Here is a 20,108-nt window from a genome sequence, read left to right as displayed (position 1 = left end):
CATATCCACGAGACCACATTCATTTCAAATACGCATGGTTGTTTGTTGTGGAAAACAGTCAAGATTATTTTCTTCAATATTTTTTCCTATGAAGCACATATACGTAGCCTACGCGCTTCCATGCCTAACCATTGCCTACGCAAAAGTTACGATGGTGTGGGAAACTAAACTAGCGACCAGGCAACCATTTTGTCTTTCAGAAGAGGATATCGCGTCCGGTTGTGGATTTCCGATTCGTGTATTACGTAGGCAGTTCCCCGTATTGAATGGCGTATCATATCACCAATGGACAGCTTCGTCAGAGTTTCAGCCACTGCTCACACTGCAAACGCGGGCGGGGCTGAGAATAGTTTCAAAATGGCGTGCAGCTAGAAAGGCAGTAATGAAGCGATAAACAGTCGTTGCTCGTCAATTCAGTACGTAAACATAAATATAGCAGAGAGCACCATCATCACTGCAATATATTTTAAGTGGTATACAAAATGAAAGGTAAAGAACGTTCTCCAGTCAAAAAGCGGTCGCGTCTTCTGGATGAATCTCGAGACAGAGGAAGCCACCCATCATGTAAGAAAATGGGAACGCTTTCGGTGTCTGGCAGCAACAACGGTAATAATTCGATGAAAGGGAGTAGTTCTACAAGAAGGACTTTACTCGGCGACAAACGTGAAAGCCGGGAGATAGATGGGCACGTTTCAAGTCGTACTGGAACTAACCACAGCTATGCTAATATTACTGCGGCTGTTAGTAGCAGCAAGAACCACAGCGGCCTCGCTTTAGATGCCACTACACGGATCAACTCTCGCGGAGAGACCAGGGCTCTCCCGAGTAATGAAAGTGAGTACAAGACTTTGAAAATAAGCGACCTCGGTTCCCAGTTGAGTGACGAAGAAATAGAAGACGGCTTATTTCTCGAATTTAAAAAATTTGGTGACGTGAGCATTAAAATAAGTCGAGTAAACGACGAGCGTGTGGCGTTTGTCAATTTCAGAAGGCCCGATGACGCTAAGGCAGCAAAACACGCCCGCGGCAAATTGGTTCTGCATGACAGGCCACTGAAGATCGAAGCTGTATACATGAACAGACGACGGAGCCGATCGCCTATAGATAAAGACACATATTCAGCAGCTGCTGGCCATAGACATTTGCATACGCAGAGACCTCTGTCACCCACAGGACTGGGGTATAGAGACTACAGGCTACAGCAGCTTGCCCTGGGTCGTCTCCCACCTCCACCACCCCCACCTCTTCCCAGAGACTTAGAAAGGGAAAGGGAGTTTTCTTTATATGATGCCAGGACTAGACCTCCTTTTATCCCAGAGGTTGCTGCTTTTCGAGAGGAGGACATAGTTTCCCCAGAGGACGACCAGAGGGCCAACAGGACATTGTTTCTTGGTAACCTTGATATAACAGTGACTGAGAGTGACCTGAGACGGGCTTTTGACAGGTTTGGGGTTATCACTGAGGTGGACATCAAGCGCCCAACACGTGGACAGAGCAGTACTTATGGATTTCTCAAATTTGAGAACCTTGACATGGCTCACCGTGCCAAAATTAGTATGTCTGCCAAGGTGGTGGGTAGGAACCCTATTAAGATTGGCTATGGCAAGGCCACTCCTACTACCAGACTCTGGGTTGGGGGTTTAGGCCCTTGGGTACCCCTGGCTGCTCTGGCCAGGGAGTTTGACCGCTTTGGTACCATCAGGACCATAGACTATAGGAAAGGTGATGCTTGGGCCTATATTCAGTATGAGAGCCTGGACGCTGCCCAGGCTGCCTGTTCTCATATGCGTGGCTTCCCTCTTGGGGGCCCTGACCGTCGTCTAAGGGTGGACTTTGCTGATACAGAACATCGCTACCAGCAGCAGTATCTACAGCCACTGCCACTTCCACCACATTATGACCTGGTGGCAGAATCTTTTGTGCACCGTGCTGGTCCTGATGCTCTCCGGGTGAGGGAGAGGACTCCACCGCCTGCACTTCGTTTCCGTGAGACTCCATTGTACCCCGCTGCTGCTGAGTGGCCAGGGCCAGCAGTGCGTGACCGCGCTCGGGGTGCACCTTTTGAACCACTGGAGCACTTGGAACGGGAGCGGCGTTCTCGAGATGCATGGTCACTGGAGCGGGAGCTGCAAAACCGGGACCAGGCCAGGAAGCGGCGTCTTCTTGAGGATGGTCGTCATTTGGACCGTTCACCTGACAGCAGCGAGCGCCTCCGAGGTCGTCGTCATGGTGTGTCTGTGGAGCGCAGCCCAGGTGGCAGCAGTGGCAGGGATGGTGGACGCTACAGCGATTCAGAGAGGCTGTCACGCTCAGACCGGCCTTCTCCTGCAGGACGTGACAGGCGTGGAAGTTTGGAATGTGCGCATAGTGAGAAACGACTGCGGACACTAAGCCCTGTTGACACGTCTGCTACCGAAAGGGAGCGCAAGCGCAAAGCTAGTGACTCTACCAAGAGCCCCGGCAAACGAGAGGAGCGTACAGAGCACCCCTCTTCCACTTCCTCTTCTTCCTCCAGGGCCACAGCCCAGTCCAAGCAAGGATCTGGTGGCCACAAACTGTCACTAGCGTGGCAGGGCATGCTGCAGCTCAAGAACAGTAGCTTCCCCACAAGTATGCACCTTTTGGAGGGTGACCTGGGCGTCTCTAGCAGGCTGCTAGTGGATGGCAGTACTGGTGGTCAGGTGTGCCAGCTGAAGATCACTCAGCGCCTTCGTCTGGACCAGCCCAAACTGGATGAGGTGGCACGACGCATAAAGGTGGCAGGACCCAGTGGATATTCAGTACTACTTGCTGTGCCTGGAAGCTCAGAGGAGGGCCCCTGTGACACAGGCAGCTCAACAGAACGGCCATTGAAGAACCTGGTGTCCTACCTTAAGCAGAAACAGGCTGCTGGGGTCATCAGCCTCCCTGTTGGGGGCAGCAGAGACAAGGACAACGCAGGAGTTCTGCACGCCTTTCCCCCTTGTGAGTTCTCCCAGCAGTTTCTTGACACCGCAGCTAAAGCCCTCGCCAAAACCGATGAAGATTATCTGGTAATGATCATAGTCCGAGGAGCATCATAAAAAGTAACATTCAAGGAAAGTAAATGACCTGTAAATGGCCTGTAATGTATAGAGTGCCGCTGTGTTATAGAATATAGTCTTGAAAGTCAAAGGTTATTTTGCAGTGTCTGTCACTGGAGAAAAAACAACAACATTGTAACATTGTGTTTTCAGCAGTCTAATGCCTCAGAAATTATTCTGGTTGTCAATATGCATGGTAGTCTAAATTTTTGTAAGATTCACTCTTAAAGCAAATGGAATTGAAAGAATTGTAATAGTTTGATGATGATGGTACTTCAGAATAATGTAATACATCGTTTTCCCTGACACAGTGTAACACTATATGGCTATTACACAGTTAAGTTTAGATTTACCCTCAGACTAAACATCATTGTTGTCTACATCAGTCAATGCACACTCTACTAATTGATCTACCTGATATGCTCATAGTAATTGTTGATTGAAATGTGATTTCTGCTTTTACTGAGTTCTGTTGTCTTGTTTTGAAATACATTTTTTTTTTTTTTTTTTTCTGATTATTGCAGTCATTTGCAGACAGAATGTATGTTACCACATCATCACATTCAGAACCTGACATAGGTATAGATTACAGAGGACAGAAAGAGGGGGAAAAAGCTCAGTGGTTTATTGTTTTATAATACATTCTTAATTTTAAAACAATTTAATGAGATGGCATATGTAATTGACCCTCAGTCTTCAATCTTTGCAAATAGACATGTGACAGGAACTGGTATATTTATGAAAATGTTGGTTCATTAGTTTGTTTAAATTAAAAGAGTTAGGCTAAGATTTTATTTTTCAACACAAGGCCCTCTTTGACATCAGATATTGAATGGGAATTTATTATTGCGCTCTGGTCAGGTTTGAAAATGGCCTTTGTGTAATTAGTGAGAGAGAGAGAGAGAGAGAGATCTTAGAATACATCAGAAGCTTCCTTCAACTAACATGTTCAAAAAGATTGTCACTCCAGATGGTAGAAATAAAGTGGTGTTTATGACTAGGTTTTACTGGGTAAAGTAATTCAATTTGTAAAGATAAGATTAGATAATTGTAAATGGGTTACTTGGAAGAAAGTTGCCTGTGTAAGAAGAAATGGCATTGGTTTTCTGAAGATACTGTCTTTTCCCAAGTAGCTTCTTTGTAATGTGTTTCTGTTGTATTTCTTTTAAATGTCTGCTTGATACTTTTAAACAAATATTTCATCAAATAGGATCATGTGAAATTGACTAATATTTCAAGACAAAGTCAAAGCGGGGAGCACCAGTTTACATTACCATTTACAGATATACAGTCTTTTAGGCCTATTAAAGAAGGTCCCTTGATTTTATCAGATTCTCCTTTTGAAATGGAGAGTGAACAAATGATATACATGTGCTCTAGTTCAACTTTGATTACACTGGGGTCTTAATTGGGTTCATTTCAGTCTTTATTAAAGGTAAAAGACTTGGCCACCTATTTTTTTTTTCAATGCAGTCATTTCCTAGTTATGTAAACAGCTGTCATATGTCTTTTTGCTGATCTTTTGTTTCTTAAAAAAGTGTACTTGTATGGACAGTTAATATCTCTTCTGAGTGTATTGAAAAACCCTCAGCCATGGACACTCGTGTGCATAAAAGATAAAAAAAAAAACCCATGATTCAGATGATGAGCATTGCTTTGTGCATCTAACTGAACGGACTGCTCTTTAAGTTGTGTAATTGCTTTGTTATGACCTTGCCCATATTTTAAATGGAAGTTTGCATTGTGCTCTTTACTGTACAGCTGATATCTGGAGAAAAGTGGAAACCATCTTTGCACATGCAACTAAAGAAGTAGCTGTTCACAACAATCACACACAAAGAAAAACCGTGCATCTGGCACTTGCTTGATTTTGTCTCAGTGTCAATAAATTGTTTCTCTTTCGATGGAAAATCCGTTTGTTTCTGCCTTGGAAGTGAGTTGAAGACGGCCGTTTTGACCTTTTCTGTTTTGTTTTGCCAAGGCCCCTCATTTCTGTCGTGAGACAGAAAGGATATATACTCATACAGCACAGACAGAAAAGGAGAGGGGGGAAAACACCCCAAACTTATATGTTTTGACCCTTGTTGCATGACATTGCTGCTCTACTTGTTGCTTCTTCCAGGAAGAGGGAAGTCACTGTCTTCCTGTGGAGGGGTAGCAGGCTGTTCTGTTTGACCTGCACATTATGAAGGCATTGTGAGTTGTGAGTTGAACATGTTTGGCGCAGATGCATACAGTCAACATTGCAGATGTGTTGACTGCCCTCAGGTTTGTCTCCGGCTCTGGCCCAAGTCGTCGGAGTTCAGGATCTCCCTGGTGGCGCTTTGTTAACACAGCTACATTTCAGATCATTGTCCACTGCCCCCTCCGACACTGTCACAAAGCAACCTTCAGTGCCTTCACAGAACAAGAGAGTGACCTTTCAAGGTTACTCATTTCTGCACTCAGAAAACAAGGATCAGCTGTGATTTGTCAATTCATGAATTTATTAGCAGATTGGCTCATTGCATTGCAGCCTGGAGGAAGTTTTGTTAGGAAGGCTGAGCATAAAAGGAAAGGGGCATTTTTTCAGCCGATGCAGAGATTCCCACTGTTAATGATGTACATTAATTGTGGAAACTTCCAGTAGTATTTTGTACTCAGAACATCAACAGAGATCCTGCATTTGAAGGAGCCACACCAGCCTTTTGCAGCGTTCATATTTAAAAACGCATACACTGTGATTTCAGGAGAAGCAGGAACCTCAGCATTTGGGTCAGTCATGTTCAGGAGCCTATAGAAAATGTCCTTCACCTGAGCTTACTGGTTTCTCTTCCTGGATGCCCCCACTGACTCAAATCCAGTTGTCGTGAGTGTTTTGATCTCAAGCTTAATCTTGACCTCCAAACAAGAGGATGCTGATTGCTTCTATAACAGAACCAGTGATCCCCTTGATGCAGGTAAAGTGATCAATCTACATTGTTCTGCTGGCTTAGCAGAGGATGTGTGTAAATGTATGGAAAACACCCTAGCTCAAAACGCATTTATATTTTCAGGTAGAGGTGGTACTGTTAGCATGAAAAGTGAATGTAGATGTGCAGAGGACCACACACTGAACACATTTGTAATTTAGTTGTAATCTAGTAGGTTCCTTGCCAATTGACAAATTGTGATATGAATGCTTCTTTTAGTGTTCATAGTCTTTTTAATATTCATACTATTTTTGCAGAATAGACAGTCCACATGGATTGACTGCTATGTTATATTTTGAAAGCAGAAAGAGCTATCAACCCATTACCCTAAGATGATTGTATCTGTCTTTCTGGTTTGTACAGCTTGAAGGCAGTCTCAGAAACATGCACCTCTACTGAAATCAGTATCTAAAAATGTGAAAAGGTAAGACCGGAATGATACCTAGACATGCAGACAGTTTCACAGGGGTGTAAAAAAACTAGTAGTAGAGGTTATATATTAATTGATTGTCTATTTGTGCATATGTTTATGCCTCAACACATGTGGTCATACTTCAATGTCCCTGGGCTACTTGTTTATCATAGGTAAGCATATGCATTCACAAACATTTGTGTTTTTTTAAAGCAGAAAATTACGTTAATTTGCTACAGTGTCAATGTTCTTGATTCTACACATGGATTTTAAGATTGGATGAGTCACTGCTCCTGCACACAATAGTTCCCTTTGATGTTTTTTTCCTTTTTGAATTGTAACTACTAGTTATGAGCAGATAATTATGTAGACCAATACAACTTTTGGAGCACCTGCATAGGGCCCCACTCAACACATTTGCACACCGCAACCTTTTAACAGTTAATCCATAAAAACCTATGAACGGACCACATGACCAGACTCTAATATCCCTTCAACAAATATGAAACTACTTAAAGAACTACAACTATGGTGACTTATGGAATACTTATATTGTGACATATGCTTGTGGCATAAAGACCTTTCAATTAAAATTATGTTTGAAAACATCAGTTTAGCAATATATTGGCAGTGACTTCATGTGCTTGATTGATGACTTAACATCAGTATACTGTACCAAATAATTTATTAAATACCAAAAAGAATTACAACATTTTAAACAAATGTATGAAAAAAAGTACTAACGTTATTTTACTATTTTTCATTAAGGGCTTCTTACATGACAGCAAGCTGCCGAGACACAGTATGGTGTGTAATTCTGAGGAGCAGAATAAAACCAATAAAGTAGCCATGATTTCAATTACCAGTGCCCTCTAAGATTGTATTCTAGGAATAGCTGCCAGGCAACAGCTAGGAATAGGTAACAGGCACAGTGAAACTGGAAAATATTCAGACCCTTTCAAGTTTTCTACATTTTGTTATGTTTCAGGCTCATCTTTATAGATTCAGTTCATTTTTTTCTCTCATCAATCTACACACAATACTCCAACACTGTTTTGTGTTTTGTAAATTTATAAAAATAAAAGTCTGAAATATTCAATTTACATAAGTATTCAGACCCTTTGTTATGACACTTGCAATTGAGCTCTGGTGCATCCTACTTCTATCAATGGTCTTTGAGATGCTTCTACAACTTGATTAGAGTCCACCTGTGCCTAAATTAATTAGTTGCCCATTATTAGGAGAGGTAGACATCTCTATATACGGTCTCACAGTTGATGGTGTATGGACACCTGATTTTTTGCAGAGTGTTGTGTGTAGATTGATGAGAAAAAAAAACGAATTGAATCCATTTCAAGACGAGTCTGAAATATAACAAAATGTGGAAAACTTGAATGGGTCTGAATACTTTGCGGTTGCACTGTAGCTGTTTAACGATGTGATGCGTCTCTCACCATGCATTTTATTTTGGAAACCATGACCATAACCAAAATGGGCCAGTATAAATCAAATCCATTTTGTGTGTCCGACATATTAATATTCCATGGGCCTGACTTGGCACGTACCCCTTGAATTTGATATGATAGCACATTAAAATATGAACTAATTTAATGGTGAATAGCGCTGTATTGTACAATTAAAACAATGAATTACTCATTGTGTAATGATAAGAGATGAATCTAAGAATCCAAAATAAACAACATATAGCTGAAACTAGAATTGCACTCAATAGAGTGCATATACCGTAAAACCTTGATTAATAGTATCAATCGCCAAATACTATCAAATTGATTGTTTAAAAAAGTATGAATATTTGCCGCCTTGTGTGAAAATTAGGCTGCAATAACATTAAACTATTCATCAACAACTCATTCATTTGATCTAGCTCTGAAAGCCAGTGTTATCTAGCCGAATCTCATGCGCACAGAGAGAGGGAGAGAGACCTATATTAAAATACTGCTAAACCGCCTCTGAAAAGGAAACTTTCTAAAAGCTCCGGCCAGAGTGGAGATTTTGAAAAACTTTGTTTGCACATTTGCATGTAAACTGAGAAAAACTGAGTTTAGGCAGCCGACGTCACAGTATGCCCCAGAACTTGCACCTGCGCCAAAAGTGCTGTTTACATTTTGTTCAGGAGAGACAGAGGAAGTGATTTGTTGCTGTTGTTGCTATTTTTGGGATTCTGATTGGCAAACGTGGGCTTGAGCTTCTCGTTACACTGCCACCTACAGGTTTGGCATGCTCTACACGGGTTAGTGTAAACGAAAACCTTTCTGAAAACTGACAGGTGTGCAAGATGTTATTTTTGAAAATGAAGAGGGTGAAATGTCCGTTTATGAAAATAGCCAGCCATGTGTAAACGTAGCCTATGAATCTCGGATCTGTAACTGATCCCTCGCCAAAGAGTGAATGCATTTTTTCATTTTCAAATAAAAGTCTTGTTCTGTTTAGACTGAAAATTATAGTATGTGAAGTATAGTAAGTAGTACGTGAAAGTATAAACATTTAGTCGTGCAATGAGTTGGACCTGCCCTAAAATGTCATCCTGAACCCATGTAACGGTATCCAGCTGGTACGTAGCTGTGCAGTATGTACATTGTGTTAATATCCCTCCCGACGCCTTAAGGGATGTACTAGTGAGGGTGCTAGCAGCCTGGGCTTGTTAACTTGATTGCTAGCGCGCTCAACTCATGATCCGAGGTGCTGTGTGTTTGCGGCTGTGTGTAGCGCGGCTGCCAGACCAGTTACTATGTTTAAGTCCCTTGCTTAACGTCACTAGGGATGTCACGAGTCTCCAAACCCTCGACAAGTCCCGATTCGATTTGTTTTTTAATTATATTACTATAAATGCATTTCTTACGTTTTTTACTTTTTTGCCTTATTTCTTTGTTTTGGGGGACTTTATTTTGAAACCGTGCCTACCGCGAACAGAACATCAGCTTCAGCATACACCGAAGAAAGACAAGGTGTTCTCCATACAAGGTATGGAATATTGCACTTATTAATGTGCACTTTATGCCTTAAAGTATAACCCAATTTTGGACTGTAACTAGAACTTCTTTTCACTTGCTAAGTTGAGTAAGTTAGCGTTAACTGACGCTGGGTGCACGATAGGGCCCAATGCCATCTTTGAGATTGGCTTGTTTTACAGCGGTCATTTCAAATTATGGGATTTTAACAAGTTCCCCTTAGTGTGAAGTAAATGTCACAAAAGCACAAATGTTTTTTAGTTGTTTTTATTTCCTCCAGGGACAAGAAAAGTACCATAGTAGGAGAATTACCCTAAAGGGAAACTCAGTAGCCAAGACAGTATTTTTTCATAATCCTGCACACAGACAGATGGACAGACAAACCACACCGAAAACATATGGGGAAAAATGAATGTATAAGACACTGAAGCTAATTTTACACCATGGGCAACACCGCAAATATCAATGAGTCAATGCTCCCACATGCCACACTATAACTATAGTTCATACATGAGAACTTGTTGATAGACCTTTGCCCACAATTTAAATTAGGGCCCGGTGTCAGCATGTCTTCTTCTACAGTAGCGTGGTCGACTATCTAGATTACATTGCATGTCACTCTCTCTTCCACACAACCACTGTCTCTTCTGTGTCATTTATTCAAATTGTGGGGAATTCTCCCATTCATGCGTAAATCAGTGAGGTACATCCTTACCTGTTGCTCTCTAAAGGAGCTTCAGAACATGTTGTGGGCCGCTGTGGCCCACTGGTTAGCACTCTAGACTTGTAACCGGAGGGTTGCCGGTTCGAGCCCCGACCAGTAGGCACGGCTGAAGTGCCCTTCAGCAAGGCACCTAACCCCTCACTGCTCCCCGAGCGCCGCCGTTGTAGCAGGCAGCTCACTGTGCCGGGATTAGTGTGTGCTTCACCTCACTGTGTGTACACTGTGTGCTGTTTGTGTTTCACTAATTTACCGATTGGGTTAAATGCAGAGACCAAATTTCCCTCACGGGATCAAAAAAGTATATATACTTATACTTATACTTAAATCGTGCGTAAGCTTTTTTTTATGCGATTCAGTTACACTTCTATGTTACACACATTCTCCCATTCCCGCTTCTGTTAGACCCACAACGCACAAGTTTGAAATCAAGGCGGCCTTATGAAAGAGGCATGATTTATTCAAAATAGAACCAAACTGATCCACCACCTTGTTAATTCAGGTTGATATGAAAACGTGGAACGTGGACTTTCTCATTGACTTTCTTAATGCCATTTAAATCCAGAAAGAACACAAACCAGTCTTTGATTTTGAAAATGTAAGCATGGTGAACTGAATAGCGAACAGCCTACAGTAAAATGGTGTGTCATCGCATAGCCTAACAAAGAACTGACTTAACAAAATTTCACTTTTGCTCTGGAGTTTGCTTTTAAAGAGACAAGACATGATTGAGGTGTGTAGATTCATAATTTAAAAACTCACTGTTGAGAACGAATGTTTCAATGGCAGCTGCTTCTAATAATATTAATTTATCTATGCTAACGAAGCTGTAGACTGACCTGTGGTTGCAGTTTCGAATACACTAGAGAGACTGGCATAACAATACCAGCCTCCATTGCAATCAGAGACAGGAGAATATAAACGATGCTGCTCGACAATAGTGCCAGCGTCTGTGCAAATGTATTGGAGGACTTTGGTCAAGTTGGAAAGAAATGGACAGATTTTAACGAAATCGGATTATGACTTCACGTCAAGTTAAAACTGAAGATGCACGGTCGGTAAGCTCCAATTTCCAAAGGGGGTGATTATAACAGGGTTTTCCCGATTTAATAATGTAGCCTCATGGATAAGGTAATGTCGGAAAATATGCCACCATGTGATACTGTAATGGGAAAAACCTTAAAGCCGTATCACCATATTAAGCACCAAATTTGATACTGTAATGTTAATTTTTAACGTTCTGTGTAACCTACATGTATTTAGAACTAGACCTACTGCTGTCATCGAGCAATATGCTGTTTCACCTTGTAGTGGTGCTTGACCTTAACACTTTGAATGCTGCGCTGTTTTCGGAAGCTTTGGCCCAGAGTGCCAGCAATCTTTATAATTGTTGACGATTTTTGTAGAGCCACAGTGTATTCTATGTTGTAGCTATGGACACATAGAAAGGTGAGACTTTAAGCTCTCAGTGAGTACAAACCGTTTATTTCTACATGCCTCTGTTCCTGAGAAATCCCAAGCTAAACAGTGGCTAGTGGCTTTTTCTAGAAATGGAGATGGAGATTTTTATGAAATATGCGCTGTTTGAGCCTGTTACTCTTCTGACACTTACATTTCTGGGTCAAAGGACTTTAAGATAAGTAAGATAAATATAGTTTTTTCGGTAACATTTTATTTTAAGGTTCACATGTTAGCCACTAATACATACCTAATTAATGCCTGTATTAGTGACTTGTAAGGCATGTGCTAGGCAACATTAATAATTTGTTAGGCGGGTATTCACAAATTTCTTGTTTTTGACGAATTAGGCCTTCATTCTTGATATAATCTTAATAATGACCTAGTAAGCCTTGATCTCTACTTACTAATTAGTAGTAAGTACCAAAAGAGAATATGTATAACCCACTAGTATACTGTCTGAATAAATTCCAAATAGTGCAAGAACAATTGTAGAATAAGCAAGTATATGGCTCAACCTCGCTGCACTTCACTGCCCAGGTTGGTGTGTCAAACAGCACTTAACAACTGGGAGATTGGTTCACATTGTAAAGTGGAAACTAGTTCCTTAGCAGCAAGCACATTATCATCAGTAATATCTATGCTGTATGTACTTACTAGTCATGAATTGGTTCCATATTCTAAAGTCAAGCATTACTCTCCCTCTGATAAAAATGACATGGTGGGAACAGTGTAGAGACTATAACCCCTGGTCAATACAGACATTCTTTCAAGACCTGCGAGACCTGCCACCTAGTGATAAACCCACGAAAATAAATGGCCTGGTTTTGACCTGACATGCATGCGTCACTGATTCGACCCTAAGCGGCAACCATCAAAAGCCGAGTTATGATAAAATGTCCAGATAAAATGTCCAGATCGTGCGTTTTCATGAGTTTTCGATCGTCATCTATTTCAGTTCTATTCAACATAGAGTTCCCAAAATCGCACATAAGGTGTGTTGGAGTGTCTATTTTCGTAATTAAAAAAAGCTAAAAACGCAATATTGCGTTTTTGGCACTCAACCTATGAGAACAAAAAACGCAATGTTATGTTTTTGGCACTCAAAGTGTTAATACAGCCCTCAGGAGCGCGTAGCTGAAAAGGTGCTTAAGCCAGTGGCAGAATGTGAGCAAGAGTTGTATACATAAGAAACGCCCAGATTTTTGGGTTGCTCCTCCCAAAATGTGCAACTCCCTCTATCGTGCGTAAATGAGGGGAGAATTCGCACAGGTTGAAAAGCACTTAGTTACGCACCTTTTTTGACTTACGCACCTTTACACATTTTTCACTGACTCACATTTACACTGGCAGTTCACTGACAGTTCTTTTACAGCAATGCCCTGAATTTACAAGCATACAACAACAAGTCAATAACAAACAAGAACAATAAAGGATATGTACTAGGGATCGACCGATATGTGTTTTTCAGGCCCGATACCGATATCAATTATTACCAAAACAGGAGGCCGATAACCGATATGTAAAACCGATATGTCAGTTGTCAAAAAGGGGGGTAGATAGTAAAGGCTATATGCTGCAAAAAAATAATTCAAAATCATTTAATTATGCAAACTTTTCTTTCTTCTTTTGATACACAATTGTCTATCAACTTGCATCACTTTGCAATTGTAAATCCTGTGTATCATGTTAATCCAAGAGCTGAGTGATAGCAATTATTTTCATAGAGTAGGCCTGCACAATGGGCTATGTGCTTGTTAAGGGACCTGTCACAAAGAGGATGCTTTGCCATCGTGTGTGTGAGTGCACGAGAGGGAGAGGGAGAGGAAGAGGTGCATGCGTGATGGCAAGTGTTACGGTTGAATAGTTCTCAGGCTATTTAAGCATGCAATTTGTGTCCATGTGTAGGCTTTAAGCTACACTTTTGAGAGCCTAAAAGGCACATTAATAGCCAGCTCAGGACGCGATTTTGTTCAGGTCAGATTAAATTACGGTTGGCCCTGGGTCACTGGCGCCTTAATGCAGGGGCTTACCTGGGCTTCAACCCAGGGGCCTCGACCAATGAGGGGCCTCCTAATAATAATAATGATAATCAATAAAAATAAACCGTATTCGCAGTGTCATTAGCCTACTCTGGAGCTAGCCTAAATAATTGAGCACATCGTAGGCTACTGCTCTACAATTACATCCATGCAGAGGCCCCCTTTGTCTTCTCCAATTTTAAAGTGTAACAAAATCCCACAACAAAACGTAGCCTAATAAATCCCAACGGGTGTAGAGGAGCTAGAGGAGAGGCTGAAACTGACTGACAAACTTATCATACAAACTCTGGAGATAACGTGGGTAGGATTGAAGCAACGATAAACGAATGACGTGGATTCCTGTAACTGTTCATGAAAACAGAAGGCATAGCAGGTAAATATAGTAGCAAATAGCCTGGAAATGAAATGGCTTTAAAACATGTATTTCAGTTGTCTCATTGGAGTGAACGCAGAACATGGGCTGTGGCGCAAAGAAATGAATTAGTGATCTGCATCTCCGCTCACCAACAGCTAAATTTGTGCTAACCCATTCGCACATATAATAGTCTATGTTATGTTTTCTCCATTGTTAACGTGAGATATGTCTCCATGTAGTGTAGTGATAATGCATAAGGTAACCATGTTCACGTCACATGAGCCAGCTTGTTCTGTAGGCTATTTCTGTCCCTCCCAAACCGCGTTAAACTGGTGTGTTAAGTAGACAGAATTTCAAAAAATTCCTAGGGAACCCCCCGACACGACAAACACATGCACTTTTGAAAAGCTTTTAAACGTCCATATGTGTACCCATCTTTTAACTTAGCCTACAGCCAGTGCTGTAAAAGTTCAACGCTTGGTGTTTGTTCACTGATATGGAATGTTAGGGCCGATAATGAAAACCAATATTTATATGTTGGTTGTGGCCGATAACAATACAATAACCGATAACATTACTCTTGAATTTGCGAAAAGTGATGGGGACAACAATTAATACCTTTACAAAAATTAAATGTTTACAGCAGATTTGCAGCAAACTTGTAGGTGATTTGCGGGAATCAAATGAGTTCACTAGAAAATATTGTCAGAAGTTTGCCAGTGTTGGCCAATGAGAAGCTAGCATTCTTGTGGGTTTCCTATTGGGTTTAATAGCATGCCAAGATAACCTTGAGAGCTACGTGTTTCCAAAGAGTTACCTAGATGTTGAACATTCACCTAGTAAAATATTACACTCAAACCCAACACTCCACCATACACTCCGGAAGTGAACATGTGTGTAATATTAATTAAAATGTTGTCTAAGAATATGTACTGTACATAACATAGACCTAATGTTGGCAAGAATATTTGCCTCGCTAACGTAAATGTTAGCCGTCCGACATACGGTTCGAAATTCCCTAATCTTTCATTACTTTACAGATTTCATGCACGGTTATTTTCTTCATTGTCTATACCTGTGTAGTGCATTGTTTAAGTATCTGAAATAACAAGGTTTAATGCCTGAATTATTAATGGTTACCGCAGGAACACCTGACTAACCACGCTGCAGCAAGTGGGAAATGACAGCAGCAATCAGTTATTCACTGACCAAGTAGCAGAATGCTAGCGTGTCAGGGGCAAAAACTGCTCACAAAATGAGAAATGTAAAGCAGTGTTTTTCAATCTTTTTTGTGCCACGGCACACTTTTGACACTTAAAATGTCCCACGGCACACTAACATCCTGTGTGAAGAACATACCATAGCCTAAAATTTCAAATAATACACAGATATGGCCTTATTATGGCTTCTATGCAAGACCTGCTCAATAAAACAAGCGCCCTCTGTTTCATTTCTAGGTGACTATGTCTAATTTAATTGTTGTTATGAACTGGATATGTGATGATTCTGTGAATACTGGATATGGGGCCCCCGTTGTACAATGCCTGCATACCACAAATAGTGCAATAATACAATCAATGAGAGCATGTGGTTATAAATTATTTGATGCAACAGTTGCTTTTCTGGACCAGTGAGTGACATTTGGGTAATTTTCTGCGGCACACCTGATGATCTCTCACGGCACACTAGTGTGCCCCGGCACAGTGGTTGAAAAACACTGACGTAAAGGACATGAGTATTCGTAAATTTCACTTTTCAGCCATAATCCATGTCCAAGTTCCTAAAAACAAAAATGCAATCTGTGATCAATAAATATGTGAAAACTATAAATTTAGCCATTGCTACATTGTTTTTGCACTTGCTCGCGATCGCCCCTAGTGGGACTTTAACAGATTGCAGGTACAATGGAGTTAATAGGGGGTGAACCGGCTCTCCATAAATGCATGTACCCCTGGCTGCAGCTTGCAGATCGGGGCTGGCCTCAATGTGGGGCGGAGCGCAACGTTGAGCTCAGCCCAAATTCAGCTCGTCATTCCCCGTCCTCTCTGTGTCCGTCTATTTACCCGGACTCGGAGTTCAATTTTTCTCAAGGAAGAATGCTTCACTAAAGCGTATCCTCCTTGAACTACTGCCCACGTTAATCATGTCCCTTCCCCCCTAGCCTTCTAGAATCTGTACACCATCGGTGTTTCTTGGGTAATCTAAGTAGGCTACGCTATAAAGATCATAACATCCAGTCTGCATATACATAGGCCTATATGGCAATTATCATTATTAATGCATTTTATCTCTAGCATATCGGTATTTTCTTTAATAGTTTAGTAGCCTGTGCGAGTCCCAAAGGGAACATACAACAGTAATATAATATAATAACATAATATTGGCCTCTATATAGCCTTGTTTATGTGCATGTTTTTAATTGGCATACCTTTGTTACAACCTTGACACAGCCATAAAAAAGTGTAGTACAGTCGTAACAGTAGCGTCATGAAAAATTAGTTCATTTTTCCATAGAGACGGGTTTCAACTGACCCGCACAGGTCATATGTTTTTATTTTCATTTAATTGCATTTGATATGACTATATAAATGGCACTCAATTTTGCACAAAAAGAATGCTGCACCTTTTTATCTCTGGTCGTATTAAGTAGACCATTCATGTTTGGATGGCTGTAAGATTATACATAATTACATGCTATGATCTTTCCATACACCATATCTTGATAATAAAACATTGTTACATTTGTACCGCTGTTACAATTGTAGGCTACCAGTTCTCCCCTACGCAGCTACCCTACCCAGTAGGCTACTGTTAGCCTAAGAAGCATCTAACCTCCTTGTTATTTTCTCTTGAAGTTGAGAAAATGCCTTTATAGATTTAAGCATTCTTCTTAGAGATTATGTTATATAACTTGTAGGAAACCAGGTAGGCCCTATGGACATGGTCAACGTGAGAAGACGTGCTGAAGGTGGGCTGAGCTCAACGTTGCGCTCCGCCCCACATTGAGCCAAGCCCCGATCTGCAAGCTGCAGCCATAAATGGGCTCTGCTATGGCCAAATTACAGCCGTGGGGATGTCGTTTACCAACACCGCTCCCACTCGTGTTATATTAGGCAGTCGTGGCCTACTGGTTAGGGCTTCGGGCTTGGAACCGAAGGGGGAACGGCTGAAGTGCCCTTGAGCAAGGCACCTAAGCCCTCACTGCTCCCCGAGTGCCGCTGTAGCAAGGCAGCTCACTGTTCCGGGTTAGTATGTGCTTCACCTCACTGTGTGTTCACTGTGCTCTGTGTGTTCACTTATTCACGGATGGGATAAATGCAGAGACCAAATTCCTTGTATACGCAAGTATACTTGGCCTAGAAACCTGATTTATATATTGATATTACATATTAAACTATATGGTTCTGGGGTAGTAATATTCAAATTTCCTTTATTGTGACATCTCAATAAGGGAGATTTCTGACAGCTCACAAAAACGCATAGTTTCTGACATCAACCTCTCTCAACTAACCCACAAAAACTCAATGCACGGTTTTGTTTCACATCTGGAGTGTTTGTAGAAACATCAGAGACCCAAATGGAAGTACAAAAGCACAGAAAAAGTGAGTTTTGCATGATATGGCCCCTTTAATACACTTCACATATCCTTACTGTAAACGATGCCTCTTGCTTAACTGTATACTCGTGTCTGCACTGCACTGTAATAGTTACAGTGGTTACAATAGTTACAGTGCACTACCTGTCTATACTGTTCACATTGTACTTTTCTGCTTTTTTGCACTTCTGGTTAGACGTTAACTGCATTTCGTTGTCTCTGTACTTGTACTCTGTACAATGACAAAGTTGAATCTAATCTAATCCATCTGACCTCCTAATCATCCACCAAGTGTAACTGGCTGATTCCCTCACTCAAGCTGGTGTGTGGTGAGTGTTCTGGCATTCTGTTGTTAGTTAAATATTTTATCCTTGATGAAACAATTTAGAATAAACTTAAAGGATTTTTCCTCATTATTTTTTTTATTTATTTTTTAGTTTACTTTACCAGGGAAGCCAATAATAGTGGATGGTGTTGTATATTATTTCCCAACATTTATATAGAACCTCTGCTGTAATATTTTCTTTTCTTGTTTCCTCTGATCCTTAAGTACCTCGATTTAGCAGATTTGGGTGGTGAGAATATCAGAGATGACATGAGGACCCTCTGGTGAGTAGTGGCAGATTGAATGGCCATTTGAATTTTGCAACACAAAGAGCGTGGCAAAGTGCAATGCAATCACGGGGGGCACTATTTCTTTTCCATTTGAATAAAATGCCTCAAAACGATGGCAAAACGTTTTGCCCAAAATAATCCAAAATGTTTTCAGGCTGGCATTGTCAGTTTTGCCAAATATGTTTTCAAAATGCAATCCTACATTGCACTTTGAATATTAAATTGCAAAACGAATTGACAGTTAAATGATGAAACTGAATATTGAAAATTGAAATGCAAAATGAATTGCCATTTGAATTTTGAGACTGAAGTACCATGGCAAAATGTTTATTCTTATTCATGTTTATTATTATTAGGGCAGCCGTGGCCTACTGGTTAGCACTTCGGACTTGTAACCGGAGGGTCACCGGTTCGAACCCCGACCAGCAGGCCACGGCTGAAGTGCCCTTGAGCAGGCAGCTCACTGCGCCGGGATTAGTGCGTGCTTCATCTCACTGTGTGTTCACTGTGTGCAGTGTGTTTCACTAATTCACGGATTGGGATAAATGCAGAGACCAAATTTCCCTCACGGGATCAAAAGAGTACAGTGTATATATACTTATACTTATACTTATACTTATATACTTTTTCTATTTTTTTAACCCAAATTATTCAAATTGATTTTAGGATTGCATTGTCACTTTGCAGATTAAAATACAATTTGTTGGAAATTACTGCAAATTGCAATATTAAATTGCATAATGAATTGGCAATTGCATAATGTAATGTCTTTTAGAATTGCATATTGCAGATTGCATTCTCATTTGAATTAAGCTACACATATGCTTCCATAAATCACAATCAAGGACCGGAACTATCAGTTTTAGAAGAGTAGTTCTAGTGCATGGAATCTGTAAAGACCCTAATGATTATGACACTTCGACATTATATAATTAAATGACTAAAAACCTGTTTCTGGTTGAAATGTTTGTGAAAATAGGTGGAAAGGTGTCGCATGGACCAGAAACTAACCCATTCAATTTTGCAGTGGCTCACTTGGGGGCAGCTTGACAAATTCACTTTCATTAATGTTGAGGAAGAGAGGGCATTTGGTCTTTTCTCTCCAAATGCCTGTCTAGTTAAATCTGTGAACTTAATTATTCTAACATGATGATCTGAGTAAGTAATATTCATTAGTCAATGTTTATTTGAGCAAACTTGGTAAAGATATTTGGTTGGAACAAAAATGTGGCAGGACTTTTACTTTTTGAAGCCAGACTCATTTTTGGTGAGCCTTCCTCCTTACTGTTGGTTGACTTATTTGAGTGAGCTCTTGAAACTAATCTGTCTGTCACCTCTAGTAGTGAATAATAGTGTGTTTTTACCTGTTGCTTTCTTTTTTACAGTTATATGTTCCTTTCTTTTCTCTTCTACAGTCGATAAGTGAATTCAATAAATGATTCTATTTTTGGACATGTCTCTGATTTTCCTTTGTTGTATAACCAACCTGTGTAGCCTACTGAGCTGAGTTAATAATGAGTGTTCTTTGGGTTAAATTATTGGGGTGGTGCAGTTGATCTAGTTACACTGCTCTGCTCTTCTGTGTGAACCCAGAGGAACCTGTTAGCAAATGAAAGTTTGTATGGCATGTGGCGGGCCTTATATGATGACATACAGTACATTCATTCATTGAACCTTTATTTATCCTTCAATGAGGGTAATCCTCATTTTCAGTGAAGCCGAGATTACAGTAACAATTAAATAAATTGGTTGCTATATTGGTTGCTAGGTTGTAATTGTGGAAGTGGTTGCTAAGATGTTGCTAGGGTCATTAAGATGGTTGCTAGAGTAGTTGTGGTGGTTGCTATAGTAACTCAAGTTACTAGGTTGGTTGCTAAGGTAATCATGTTGGTTGCTATGTTGGTTGCTAGGTTGTCATTGCTTGCTTG

The 20,108-nt window shown here is 40.8% G+C and overlaps 1 protein-coding gene across 2 annotated transcripts; it reads left to right on the top strand.

Annotated features, from left to right (window-relative positions):
- The first annotated feature begins 317 nt into the window (after positions 1-317).
- Positions 318-19,632, top strand: rbm15 (RNA binding motif protein 15). 2 transcript variants are annotated; one of them, XM_042088893.1, is made up of 5 exons: positions 318-6,001; positions 6,377-6,437; positions 17,437-17,572; positions 18,129-18,174; positions 19,160-19,632. In XM_042088893.1, exon 1 carries the CDS (start codon positions 483-485, stop codon positions 3,060-3,062), a length of 2,580 nt encoding a protein of 859 aa, XP_041944827.1. In that variant the 5' UTR covers positions 318-482; the 3' UTR covers positions 3,063-6,001; positions 6,377-6,437; positions 17,437-17,572; positions 18,129-18,174; positions 19,160-19,632. The 2 variants fall into 2 exon arrangements, with proteins under 2 accessions (XP_041944827.1, XP_041944826.1); XM_042088892.1 differs by having other exon boundaries at positions 17,437-17,894; positions 18,116-18,174.
- The last annotated feature ends 476 nt before the right edge of the window (positions 19,633-20,108 follow it).

The sequence above is a fragment of the Alosa sapidissima genome, chromosome 4 (genome assembly GCF_018492685.1).
Source record: "Alosa sapidissima isolate fAloSap1 chromosome 4, fAloSap1.pri, whole genome shotgun sequence".
Lineage (NCBI taxonomy): Eukaryota > Metazoa > Chordata > Actinopteri > Clupeiformes > Clupeidae > Alosa > Alosa sapidissima.
The sequence above is the reverse complement of the archived record's forward strand: the minus strand, read 5'-3'. Positions and strand labels throughout refer to the sequence as shown.

Coding starts and splice junctions, on each gene's coding strand:
- rbm15 (XM_042088893.1), top strand. CDS start 483: ATGAAAGGTAAAGAACGTTCTCCAGTCAAAAAGCGGTCGCGTCTTCTG.